The 13,985-nt window shown below is 40.3% G+C and overlaps 1 protein-coding gene across 1 annotated transcript in view; it reads left to right on the top strand.

The window, feature by feature from the left end:
- Adgrv1 (adhesion G protein-coupled receptor V1) overlaps positions 1–13,985 on the top strand; it is a 514,991-nt gene that overhangs the window by 344,251 nt on the left and 156,755 nt on the right. The window contains exon 85 of the mRNA XM_076927075.1: positions 8,110–8,288. Coding sequence (XP_076783190.1) covers positions 8,110–8,288 — 179 coding nt within the window. The remainder of the gene's footprint in view (positions 1–8,109; positions 8,289–13,985) is intronic.

Below are 13,985 nucleotides of genomic sequence, written 5' to 3'. Positions count from 1 at the left end.
TAACTTCTCAATTTTAGGTACTTCTAATAAATTATTTTGTGGCCAGAGGTTGTCATTTTACCAAGCTGCACTTTCCATTTATAAAATGTCATATGCTAAAACCATTTTTTAAAAAGCCTAAGTCTATCTTTAAAAGGACGAGTCCAATCCTATGAGTCAAATTTGATTAAAACCTTGAAAGAGCACATAAAACCTTGAAACAGACATACATGCAGGCAGAACACCAACACACATAGAATAAATGAAAACTTTTAAAACCTTGAAAGAATGTCAACACTGGATTCTACTTCATAATTTTTTTAGTACTATAGGAAGGAATCAGACATTATATATGAGTAACGTAATGACTGAGTTAATCATTCATTTTTAATCATTGGGTTAAGAGCACCAGAATTATCAGTGTGGGCAGGCAAGATCGCTCAGTGGGCAAATGCTTGCTGTCAATACAGAAAATCTGAGTTCCATGACCAGGACCCAGATGCTGGAAGGAGAGAGCTGACCAGTAAGTTGTTCTCTGGCTTCCACACATGTATTATGGCACACATGCACCTTCATATATCTGCAGATTAACACACACATAATAAAGATAATAAAAATGTCTTTAAAACAAACATTCTGAGATAACAATGTATTGATTTGGGTTTTTTTTTTTTTTTTTGGAGGGGGTTGGCTTGTTCTTTTTTTTTTTGCATCACGTTTTCAGTGTTTTGATAAATTTATTTAATGGCCTCGCTTTACTTTGCCACAAGCTTTCAACTCTGTTATAGGGAAGTGAGAGTATAGTTACATTGTCGGGAGAAACCTCTTATTAATAAACAAGTTATATAACTTCTCTGAGCCTATCTTGCAGATCAGGTTACCATTACACCAGCTTTGAAAACTGTGAAATACAAAACTAATCCATGCAGGAAGCTGGCCCTGTGCCTGGCCCTGAGTGTATAAATGCATATTCATGTATAGTGCCGCTGAGGCAAACACGATTGGCTAAAATAGCAGAGATTTTGAACTGTAATGAATAGTCTACTTTCCCAATGTAATCCGTATCTTTTTCTGAAGAGGGGGTGTTTGATATGTGGAAGGAAGGGTGATTTTAGGAGAGGCACATAATGGCTTCAAAGCCTCAGCAATGATAACCTGGGGCCTCTGGGAGTGTGCGCCTTCTGAGCACAGGCAGCAAGCTCACAGCTCACCGTGGGGTGTAGAAGCAGCAAAGTCTGCTTATTTGGTATGAAACGAACAACTCACAAATTCCCTGTTTGGTCAAGGATAACTGACCTTCCTCTCTGTTTGTTCTTCATGTAAGATCTCTCTGTGTGAACACTGATATCACTCTGTGTGAACACTGATGTCACTCTGTGTGAACACTCTGTGTGAACACTGATGTCATTTCCTGCTTCCTTAAGACACCAGGGTCATGTTTACTCTAAGTTAGATTGACAACGAGAATGTAGAATGTTGGGATGTCTTTCTTCTATGCTGCTGACTAGTTGCTTCAATTTTCTTTTATTTTGGAGATAGCATGGTCTAATATAAAACAAAAGCACTTAGATGACGTCAAATCAAAAAGTGCGTCTCTTTCTTGCTATTTTGCTTATTTGTCACTTTTCTTTTGCTTTTTCCCTAATGCCATGCTCAAAGATAAACACTGCTAATAATTTCCTGTGTATGTCTCCACAAAGACCCCATGAATAGACAAATATTTATGAATCCATAAACAAGGACACATGTGTCTCCTTGTGATTGTTTACACTTCTTATGTGAATGTATGTACATATTTATGTTTAGAAGTCTTTACTTTCACAATGGCCAACTCTTTTCTATGCTACAATACAGTGATTCTGCAGGTGGTTTTGTAGTCTCTAATTCTGGTTAATGGTAGTTCATTTTTTGTATATAAAATATATTTGTTTGCTTAGAGAATATCCATAGAATGAATTTGTTAAAATTATGCCTTTATTATGAATTGTCACCAAAGACATACTTATAATTGGATTATCAGATTGTGGATTAATTTTAATTAATTGATTTTAATTAATTAAATAAACTGTGATTATTTGCAGTATCCATACGCAGTAGAGGTAAATGGAAATGTAACTTGGCTTGTGTGTTCGTTTGGCTCAATTTTATGGTTATTAAGAGTTAAACCATGTTAAACCACTGGAGAGCAATCTGATTTGATTACAAAAGGCATGAGGGTTTTGCATTGTTTCTGAAATCTCTTTCTCTCATTTCTAACATTGCAGCTTAATTCAAAATTCATTGTTTAAATGCGAAAGTAAAGTTTCTTTGAAGGATGTATTCTTAAATTGATAGAATCGGCTAGAAATGACTTAAACTTACATGCGAGCATTCATATCATGTCCCTTGATTTCTCCACCCAGCCTGACTATGAAGAAGCAGACAGACTCTTGGTAAAGAGTGCAGGAACATAGCAACAGGAAGGAAAATGCTAAAATTAGCCATGGTTTTCCTTTGTCGTTGATTTCATTTGACAAGACTTCAAAAGTATTGAAGACTGATAACTACTGAGATAAAAAGGACGTAGCCAGGAAATACTGAATTATCAAGCCTTAAAAAGCACTGCAGTTCTTTTAAGCAATACATTATAAGAAAGAGGAAGACGAGAGAGCAAGGACATGTGGGAACATTTCTTAGATTTGTATCTGAAATGAATGATTAAGAGCATACAGTGATGGAATTAGTAGCACATGTGATGTAGATTAAATTCAATTCTACAAATCAGCTCGCCGATTCTAGTGAAATAATTAATAATCAAGAATTATACAACAAGCCGGGCAGTGGTGGCGCACGCCTTTAATCCCAGCACTTGGGAGGCAGAGGCAGGCGGATTTCTGAGCTCAAGGCCGGCCTGGTCTACAGAGTGAGTTCCAGGACAGCCAGGGCTACACAGAGAAACCCTGTCTCGAAAAACACAAAACAAAACCAAACAAAAAACAAAACAAAAAAAAAACCCCACAGAAATTTAAAAAAAAAAAGAATTATACAACAGCCTGGATACAGTCTTTGTTCAGATAAAATTTGTGGGGTTCAAATAGCCTATTTAGCCTAAAATAATTTCTAAATAAAGGAATTTCTCCTTTACATCTTATTAACATATTAGTGTACTTGGAAATGTACTTTTTAAAATTTGTCCTCTTTACTTCCTTCCTATGAGGTGGGGAGGACAAGAACAGAAAGAGAAGGATGAGAGGGAGGAAGAGAGAGAAGACAGACACACAGACAGACACACACACGCAGAGAAGGAGAGACAGAGACAGAAAGCACTAAAATGCAACACGACATTTGTCTGAATTACATTAGAACAGTGTGCAGTAACTCATGAGGCCTACATTTATTACTCAATAAATATTTGTTAAATTCATGTTTTGTATTTAATATCTTTAAGCTTTCCTAGTTAACTCATGTTCCTCTTAAGAGGAGTTGGATTAAATAAAACCATCAAGTCTTCCACCTCTTTTTGGAACAAGGTTTTTAAGTATATGCACACGAGAGAGAGAGAGAGAGAGAGAGAGAGAGAGAGAGAGAGAGAGAGAGAGAGAGAGAGAGGAGAGAGAGAGAGAGTTGTTTTAGAGGACAAAAGAAAATCAAGTTAAACTGATGTAAATGAATATTGAGATCATGAAAATGGTAATAGTGTAGGACCACTCACTCAGCCAAAGCTGTGAGTGCAGTTTGTCTGTCTTTGTCTGTCTGTCTTCTCTGCAGTCACATTTCCTCTCTAGACTGAGCACAGCTGTTACACAGTTCATATTTCACTTTATTTTCATGAACAACTTAGATGATCATGGGATTACAAGGTGATTCAGTGAAAGGGACTGGTCCAGACTGCACCAGGCTTCTATGTGACCAAACCAGCTATGACCAGCTGAGAAGGGCCATGTGGGCACATGGAGCTGCTGAACCAATACTGTGTACGGTTGGGAGAGGTGAGGGACAGGGCTTAGGAAAGGGAGTTCATGACCAAGGCATGAATCCCAAAATATGCCTACCTAAGTATGTTTAAATAAAATTTAAAGTCACATGTAAGCACGCATGCCTTTAATTTCAATACTCGGGAGGTAGAAGCAGGAGGACAAGGAAACCATGTTCATCACTGGCTGTGTAGTGGGTTTGAGATCAACCTGTACCACACTAGACCCTGCCTCCAAAAGCCCTCCACTGGGGCTGGGGAGGTAGATCACTCAGTGCTTAAGGGTATCTGTTGCTTTTGCAGAAGACCATAGTTCTGGTCTTGGGACCCAGTAACTCCATCTTCAGGGGATCAAGGCCTCTTCAGGCATACATACACACACACACACACACACACACACACACACACACACACACAAATAAAAATGAAAAATAATCTTTTAAAAACATATTAAAATAACTTTATAAACAAATAAATAAAATTCAGGAAAGCTAAAGACAAATCGTCCATGTGGACCACATGGTCTGTCTAGAACAATTAAAGCATTTTGATATATCACTTTTATTCTGCAATATTAAAATATTAACAGGAGATGCTCTCTTCAGAGTGTATTTCAGTGACGATCCTGTTGAGAAGGCATTTGCATTTTTTCAAAGCTGCACAAGTTTACACCATTTAGAGCTGCTTTCCTGAATCGGGTCACGGAGAATCCAGCCACGCTGCGGGCACACTGCAAGGATGAACCTAGAAAATACCTCATCTTCTCATCTCTCTGTCAGCCATGTGTGTGACAAATGTGGCCGAAATGTCAGTGGAAGGTTCAGTTACCCTAACTGTGAAACCATCCTGTGCAAAAGCAGACATTTAGGAAATGCCCAAGTTTCGCCATCCAGACGCTTGGCCTTCGGCAGTGCTGGTGCCTCACTATGAGAATGGCCATAGGCACAGTCTCCTAGAAACAACTGGGGCTTCTATACTGATCTTTAGGTAGGCTGGGTGACTTTTTATCCTCTAATAGCCAGCACTGACTACCTTAGCACTCAGCACTCAGCACTCAGCACTCAGCACTCAGCACTCAGCACACAGCACACAGCACACAGCACTCAGCACTCAGCACACAGCACTCAGCACACAGCACTCAGCACTCAGCACTCAGCACACAGCACACAGCACTCAGCACACAGCACACAGCACTCAGCACACAGCACTCAGCACACAGCACTCAGCACACAGCACACAGCACTCAGCACTCAACACTCAGTACTCAGCACTCAGTACACAGCACTCAGCACTCAGCACTCAGCACACAGCGCACAGCACTCAGCGCACAGCACTCAGCGCACAGCACTCAGCACACAGCACTCAGAACTCAGTACACAGCACTCAGTACACAGCACTCAGCACCCAGCACTCAGCACACAGCACTCAGCACACCGCACTCAGCACACAGCACTCAGCACTCAGCACACAGCACTCAGCACACAGCACTCAGCACACAGCACTCAGCACACAGCACACAGCACTCAGCACTCAACACTCAGTACTCAGCACTCAGTACACAGCACTCAGTACTCAGCACTCAGCACACAGCACACAGCACTCAGCGCACAGCACTCAGCGCACAGCACTCAGCACACAGCACTCAGAACTCAGTACACAGCACTCAGTACTCAGCACTCAGCACACCGCACTCAGCACACAGCACTCAGCACTCAGCACACAGCACTCAGCACTCAGCACACAGCACTCAGCACACAGCACACAGCACACAGCACTCAGTACACAGCACTCAGCACACAGCACTCAGCACTCAGCACACAGCACTCAGCACTCAGCACACAGCACTCAGCACTCAGCACACAGCACTCAGCACTCAGCACCCAGCACTCAGCACACAGCACTCAGCACAGTCTGCCGGCTTGAGTCTATACCCTACGCTAAGAGTAAAAGGACGTGGAGGTTGGGACTAACACAACAAGCTTTGGGCTTACTCACTTTTAATCACTTTTAATAGGAGTTAGAACAAATTTGCATAAGCAACAATTCAAAACATGCTTTATAATTACAGATATATGCAGATGTGCATAGAGATAAGGAATTAAATTCAAAGACAAAAATCTCCAAGGAACCAAATATTTTTATTCTTCCCAAGTTTAGCCTAGTATAATCCCTCCGGGCTGAAATGGTCCAGATAGGATCTTGCTCAGAAGCCTCAGTAAACAGTGTCTAACAGCCTTGCCCCAAGCATTAAGGCATGCTTATTTTTTTACTTCGAAAGGGCTTACACTGGGAATAAGTTTCCCAGTGATGACTGTGCGCTCAGCACTTGGGATGCGCTTGTCCTCCTTCCCAGTCACTGTGTGTGCATAAGGAAGCAGAGCCTGCACAAGGCTGTCACTCTCCCCACTTATCCCCCCTGTGCCACACACGTGTGTGAAATGCAGTGGTGCCCACATTCCACCATATTAAATTGAGGCGGGTGAATTTTTCAGAGAGTAGATATTATGGTATATAATGTGACAGCCAATGTCATTCCTGTGCTAAATGACAGCTAAGCAAGGCATTACTTAACAGGGGGGATTGAAAGAAGACAGAAAACGTGACTTCTAGGTTTGATTTTGTCATGTGTTTGATGTGGTATTTGGAGTCAGTAATGGCCTTTACATGCTTTATTTTCTATATTCCATCTCACTAATCTGTTCCTGTAGCTTCCTCCTATGCTCTGGTCCCTGTACACTTTTATCCTAAGAACTCAAAGTCATGTGATATGATTTTAATAGAAGATAAATGTATCTCTTACTTACTTTATGGTGCCTTGTTAGAATCTATGATTCAAGATAGTAAATACCTCCCTGTCCTTTTCAATGCTCCATCTTTACTGGCTGCCCTGATATCTGATACTTACTAAGTTTTTGGTAAATATTAGCCAAGTGAATGAGCAAGAAAGCACGGACAAAACAAAATAGACCATCGTCTTTCACGAATGGGGCATGTTTGCATTTTTTCCATTCATAGTCATATCGTGGTTTTGATTCTGGGCTGCACAAGTCACCCCCAACACAAGTGTGTGTGCGCGCGCACACACACACACACTCACTCCAGATGGAGCCTGGCCCGCCTCATGGGAGTCTCTACCCACTGGAGCAGTGGCTGCCCCTCCCATGTATTAGGTATCAAAAAAACAAAAACAAACAAACAAACAAAAAAAACCATGAAAGCCCATAGCCATAGATTTCTTGATTCTCATCATTAAATTGTTCACATTGGAAGGTGATTTGGATGACGGTGTTTGACTTCTCAGAGTCAGAGTTACAAGCAAGTCTCAGACACTATCATGACAAAGTTCAAGGCAGAACAAAATATGGAAGAGAAAAAAGAGCAATGAATATTTCCTTATGTTCCTAGTGTAGTGGTAATATTTTAAAACAGCAACACCCAATCTTGCTTGATTTTACAGGGCTGCCATGTTGCTGCCTAGGCTAGGCCTGAGGTCGGGAGCAGCACAGGTATGCTCGCTGCTGCTCGGCTCAGGCTGCCAGCTCAGGCAAGCCAGAAGTACCGGCCCTGGCACCCATGAGATGCCAACGTGGGGGATAGCTCTGCCAATCTTCCACACTTGTCTCCACAAGGCTGGGCTGAGCCCAGACCATCCCACCATCCACGGGTACCTGGTAGAAATGAGACTCTAACGGTTAAAGATTATCTAGTAGCTTTATATATTTGGTAAAACTCAATAACAAGAAGTCCACACAATTAGAGATATAACCCAATATTATCTAGATATTACAACTACCTTAGACTGCTAGAGAAGCGTACATCTGCCGTCACTTTCCCCTCTCTCGTACTTTCCCCCTAGCTCCTCCTCTTCCTTCTCCTCTTCCTCTCCTTACTCCTCCTACCTTAGCTCCTCCCACCTTAGCTCCTCCCACCTCAGCTCCTCCCACCTTAGCTCCTCCCAACTTGCAGGGAAAATAAGCCACTGCATCCCAGAGTTGTTTTTTTTAAATGCCCTGTTATGAAATAAAGGAATGTTTTTAGCTAAAACAAACATCCAACTCAAATGGTTTGAATTGAGCTGGTCTTTACCCTTTGTTACTAAATGAGTCTGTAGTCTACACCTGCTGAGTCGTGTCCTGTGCCATTAATGCAGAGCCTGGCCATCTCATTTCCCTCCCTAGTCTGTGAACTTCTGGTATGTGCTGGTGGTGAATGATGAGCACACGGAGAGGCGGTGCCTGCTCTTCTGCCTTCTCAGCTGGGGGCTTCCATCTTTCGTGGTGATTCTCCTCATAGTTATTTTGAGAGGAATCTATCATCGGAGCATGCCGCAGATCTACGGACTCATTCATGGTGACCTGTGAGTATGTCTGGGCAGCACACTGCCTTCCTAGTTCTTTTGTACTTTTACTGAAAAAAAAAAAAAGTTTCCTCTCCTCGTTAATGGTGGACATGGGCAGAATGTGAGGTCTAAGTGCAGACATTCCAGGAGATTGTTGCTTTCCTGGTGCACCATCTGCGGCTGTGATTTCCCTACTCATTGGTTCTTTAAATATAAACCGTTGCTTCTGGAGAAGCACAGTTTTCTCTGGTGAGAGGCTTTAAGTAGCCAATAGTAGATTACATTTTAGTCTTCCAGTTTATCCAGATTAGGCAAATTGTGTGTGAGAAGTCAAATCACATGAAAATTGATAATGAATCAGTGGGGAATTCTGGTGTTGAGCTCACATGGAAAAGATAAATCCCATTTGATTTCTTCTCAAATGAAGCTTTCCATTGTCCTTTGAAATAGACAGTGCTCACCAGTACCATCTTGGTGTCTAAGTCTACAGAACCTTCAGGTAGCAGATTTGGGATTTCATCTGCAGAGAGCACGATACATGTTCTGTTTCATAAGAAAAAAAAGTGCAATTGTAATTTCTTGAATCAAGTATCCACAGGACTCAGTATTAAACTATGCGAAGATCTTAATCTTCATGTTTGAAATCTGTTTTAAGTTTACTTAAACAGACAAACAAACAAATGAACAAAAAGTTGGCATGAATTCACAAAAGGTTTATAAACACCAAAAGAAACTTCAAAAAACTGCATTAGAGAATAAATTTGTATCATATTTGGGAAGACATTCACTTCTTTTGTTTATATTGTTTCTGGGAGTTTTTCAGTAGTCTGATGCTTCTTCAACTCAGAAGGAAGTGAAGGAGCATTGATTGGACAGATTTGAAAGGCATGATGGTAAAATCCAAGGATGGTTGATAAAGACACATTGACATTTTCTCTGTGAGAAAAAGAGAAGGAAAAAAGGTCTTAAATTTTACCTTTGGCTTGAGTCTTGACCCGGAGATGAATCTTTTGTTCTAGCTGCTTCTGCACATTTGGGGATGTCTGGTGCCTCTGTCTGTGGAGTAATATTACTTACAGAGTTCTGTATTTTTTAAAAACAAGAAAGCACCAATCATCATGTACAGTGTATACTGAATAAGGGATAGTGTGGCACATTACAAGGCCCACACAAAGCCAGTGAGACATGGAGGGAGTTGGGGTGAGATGGCTGGGAAGGTGTAGATCCAGGGAATAGTTACTCTTTCACAGTGAATGTTTCGCCCAGCACTCCAGCCCCAACTCCATGTGCTCTCTGCATTAAAGACAGTAAAGAAGAACAAGGGTATAGCATGGGGGGAGGGGGATGAAGGAGAACACAGTTACAGCACTGGGCAAAGCAGTTGCAGCATTGTCCTAGTTTGTTGTTCTGCACACGGGACAGCATCAACAGGAACAAGAGAGATTGATGGAGCCAAAGAGAGAGGGACAGGAGAGACTGGCAGAGCAGAAGACACAACAAGCCCATCTTTGAAATGCCCACTTGAAGTTCTGACTCTGCTCCAGTGAACTGTGGAGAAGTGTTTTGAAACTAACCTCCCTGTGTCAGGTTGGAACCAGTCCTTCTAGTTGCAAGTTTCACTTATGACCTTGAATATTGCAGATTTCTACCCAAACAGCCTAGTGGTTCTTTCCAGTAATACTCTCCCCTTTGTGTGGGTTGTAGAGCGAAGAGCAGAGCGTGGATGGATTTTGCCTCTTGTTTGTGCCTTAACAGAAAGAAGAGATTCTCTTTTATAGCACAGCACTACTAACTAAGGAATTCTGAAGCCATCAAATTTTAGCAACACAATAAAATGTTGTAGTCATGCATATTTTTCTACTCTTATTAGAGGGAAGTGATTTATAATAATGCTGTTTTAAAAAATACAAAAAAAAAATTCTGCTGTTGTATGTCTTCAAAGGAGACAGAGAGTAGTGGCCAGTGTTGCTCCTAAGATGCCTAAATACAAATATATAGTCAAGCAAAGTATTTATAATGAACTTGGCAGCAAGATGATATTTCTCCTAGGCATTTTTGCTAATCCTTTGTAATCTTAAATTGAAATACTTCTGCACACACACACACACACACTGAACCTGATATATTGCTGCTTTGAAGACTACTTAGCCCCTTTTACTGAAAATAAAATCGACAAAAGACCTCTTGTGATTATAAAGCTTAACCCTCTCACTTGCTCAAATGAAAATGAGAGAAAAAGCAACATTTGAAATAGGAAATAACCTCCTCCCGAGCTTAGGGAAACAGTGTTACCTGTTATTTCTTCAAAGGTTTTTGTGAAAGTATTAGTTACTTAATAGATGTGGAAATTGAGCGATAAGACTCTGTGTAAGTAGAAGGCATTCTAACATCACGTTGCTTTTGAACAGTTAAACAGTTGATATGTACTTGTTAACTAATGTGCAGGAAGGTGATCCACACATTCACAGCCATGACACAAATGCTGCCACATACGCAGCCAGAGGCAAGCCATGTGACTCATGTTCAAAGTCGCAGACACACACTGCTGTGCTATTCATATTTATAAATATTTTGGTATTTTTAGTGAGTGAAAAGAACCTCTCATACCAATTATGTTATGGTATTGGATTTTATTCATGTAAATCCTAGAAGACAGCAAAGAGTGTCTTTAAAAAAATTACAATAAACACAGTTTACTATTAAATTTTGATGTGCAAGTTAATTTTTTTTAAAGTTTCTACATGATTCTTTGTTAAACACAATGGTATCATGAGTCAAGAGATAGTGGTGGCTAGGGGCTGGTGACAGCTCCTTTTATGAACTTCTTGGCAGGCAGGACGTGTTTGGGGAAGGGTTTATTAATGCATTATATATCTTCCTAGCCTTGACGAATGCAAACCATAACAGCAAAGCTTGTGGTCCAAGAAGCTCTCTTGGTGCTTCTAAAATGATTGTCAGAGAATTACTGCACAAGGATGTCTGAAAGAATGTTCTTTTTAAAATGCTTATCTTCTCAAGCTTAAAAAAAAGAAAGAAAACACCGCTGTCTGCCAGCAGCTCAACAGTAGTAAGAGGCCCTCTAACCTCTCTAGCTGGCTTTAATAGTTAGAATTAGTAGACCCAGCGTGGCTAGCCTTTATATTGTAATTTCTTTTCTCCCTAATTCACATACAACTTTCCTCTTCATCACCAGACAAACTCAAATTTTAAAGAAGTGTTTTCCAATAGAGCTATAGTCTCAACATAAGGGCAGACGCTAGTTCTTATTTGTATTAAAGTAGTGCAAGCCTGCATCATCACATCACAGCATGCCACCTTGAAGTGTCCTGGTAGAAACTCTGATTGTGTGAAATGCATGGTGTTACCTTCTCAACAGTGGTGGCTTGGTAGTTATGAACTGCTTTCTTGTGAGGAGGTTTTTGTAATTAAACCTCTAAGGCTCTAGTATGTGAAAGCTCCTAGTTCTCTAGCAGTTTGTCAAATTGAAGGTAATGTTGATTTCATAAAAAAAGACACCTGATGTCCAATGTCATGTCTTTCTTAGAATGTTGGAAGACAGCATGTGTGAAACCGTCCACACCTAACACTTTTTTTTTTTAAGCAGGGTTCCTTTTAATTAACATTGCATTTTTTAAAAAGTATCTCAGTATTCATATTTTCTTTCTAGTTTTAAGGATGTGGTAAGTTGTCAACTCTCTATGAATTTTCCACCTCATCTAACCAAGCACATGTTTATGTTTATAAGCTCCCAGTGATCTCTCATTTCCATTCTTTTTATTCATACCGTTATCCCCCCCCCCCCCCACACTTCTCTTTCCTGAGCAAGCTTTATTAGTCAGAGAGACTGGAGTACTTACTGAGGCTTCTCCTGCTGTTGGGACACCAGGTCCAATTTTCTTTTTGGATATAGTTTTGCATCTTCTTAAGTTACCCTCCAAGGAAGCAGAAAATACCTCGAGGGGAAATTTCTAAATATTTTGGTAATTTCTTTGCACCTACTTTCTTGTGGTATTGTGTTGTAATCTTTTTATTTTACATTCATTGTGGGGGTGGAGGTTATGTGTGCACAGGTATACGCATAGGTGTGCACACAAGCAAGCCGTGGCTTGCAAATGACGGTCAGAGACCAATGTTACAGGACTCAGTTCTCTCTTTCATCATCTGGGCTCCTGGGGATTGAATTCATGTTGTTGGATTTAGAGGTCATTTACTTACTGGGCCAGCTGTCTGGCCCATAGTGTGTTCTTACAAGTTCTTTTTCCTAATGGGTTTTTTTTTGGGGGGGTGGGGTCTTTTGAGTCACTAAACCACCTCTACCCCATCAGCCCCACTTCTATCCTAAATCCATAGCTGCTTTACATTAGGAATTAGTGAATGGTCTTGAGGGAGAAGAATGTGTTGTGCAGAATACAGAACTCTTCTAAGGGAACTCTTCTTCACAGGATGCTGGGGTCTCAAGTCTTTGCTACCTGAGCAGCTGCCAGGACCTTCAGGCGCTACTTTTGTTTGTCCCATTTTGATTAATTTTAATCTGTATTTTCTAGTTGTCCCTGTTGGGAAGATGAATATTATACAATGTATTTTATTTGGCTAGTTAGGATTTTTAAGATAGATTCTATGGAGAGAAAGAGAGAGAGAGAGAGAGAAGATGCAAAGCTAACCAATATCTAGAATTTAAAAAATGAACTAATAGAAATGCAAGTTAAGTCTATGTGGAGATTTTTTTTTTCAACTCATACCAACCAGAGCAGCTATCATCAAGGAAGCAATAAGAATAAATGTTGCTAAGGCCAAGAGAGAAAGGGAACCCTTTTGCAGTGTCAGTAGAAATATAAGTTAGTTCAGTGACAATGAAAACTAGTTTGGAGGGTTCTCAAAACTTAAGACTAGAATTGAACATGTTATCCATTTATCCTACCCCTGCATATCTCCCAGAAGGATGATGGCAGCACACAAGGATGCTAACGGCCTGCCTCTACTACTGCTGCCCTGTTCACAGCAGCCGTGTCATAGGATCAGCCAAGTACCTATCATCAGATGCACAGATGCAGTGGATGAGCTGAATAAGCAGAACAGAATATTGCTCATCTATGAAGAATGAATCAGGCCATTTCCAGAAAACTGGGTAGAACTAGGAAATGGGATTTTTTTTTTTTCAGTGAAAACCTGACACAGACAAGAGTCACATGCTTTCCCTCACAGTAAAACTAGTGGTGAACGCTCATGAAGAATGGAGACTATTGAAAGAGCAGAAAGGAATGAAGACAAGGGGATGGTGGATATGAGAGAGTGGCACAATTATGAAAATACATTATTATCTACCTGTGAAAATGTGATAATGAAGCCCATTATTTTGTATGAGAGACATATTCTCACACACACATATAGATAGATAGATATGATATACATATAGATATATAGATGATATAGCTATATATATGTGTATATATATATTACATATATATACATATATATATATATGTATATATACATATATATATGTACATATACATATCTATATGTATATATACATATAGATATATAGATGATATAGCTATATATATGTGTATATATATATTACATATATACATATATATATATATATATATATAGAGAGAGAGAGAGAGAGAGAGAGAGAGAGAGAAATACACACACACATATGGCTGTGAACTTGAAGCTCTGTCTCTTTTTGCCCACATCCTACAAGCAGGAAAT

The sequence above is a fragment of the Arvicanthis niloticus genome, chromosome 29, assembly GCF_011762505.2.
Source record: "Arvicanthis niloticus isolate mArvNil1 chromosome 29, mArvNil1.pat.X, whole genome shotgun sequence".
Classification (NCBI taxonomy): domain Eukaryota; kingdom Metazoa; phylum Chordata; class Mammalia; order Rodentia; family Muridae; genus Arvicanthis; species Arvicanthis niloticus.
The sequence above is the reverse complement of the archived record's forward strand: the minus strand, read 5'-3'. Positions and strand labels throughout refer to the sequence as shown.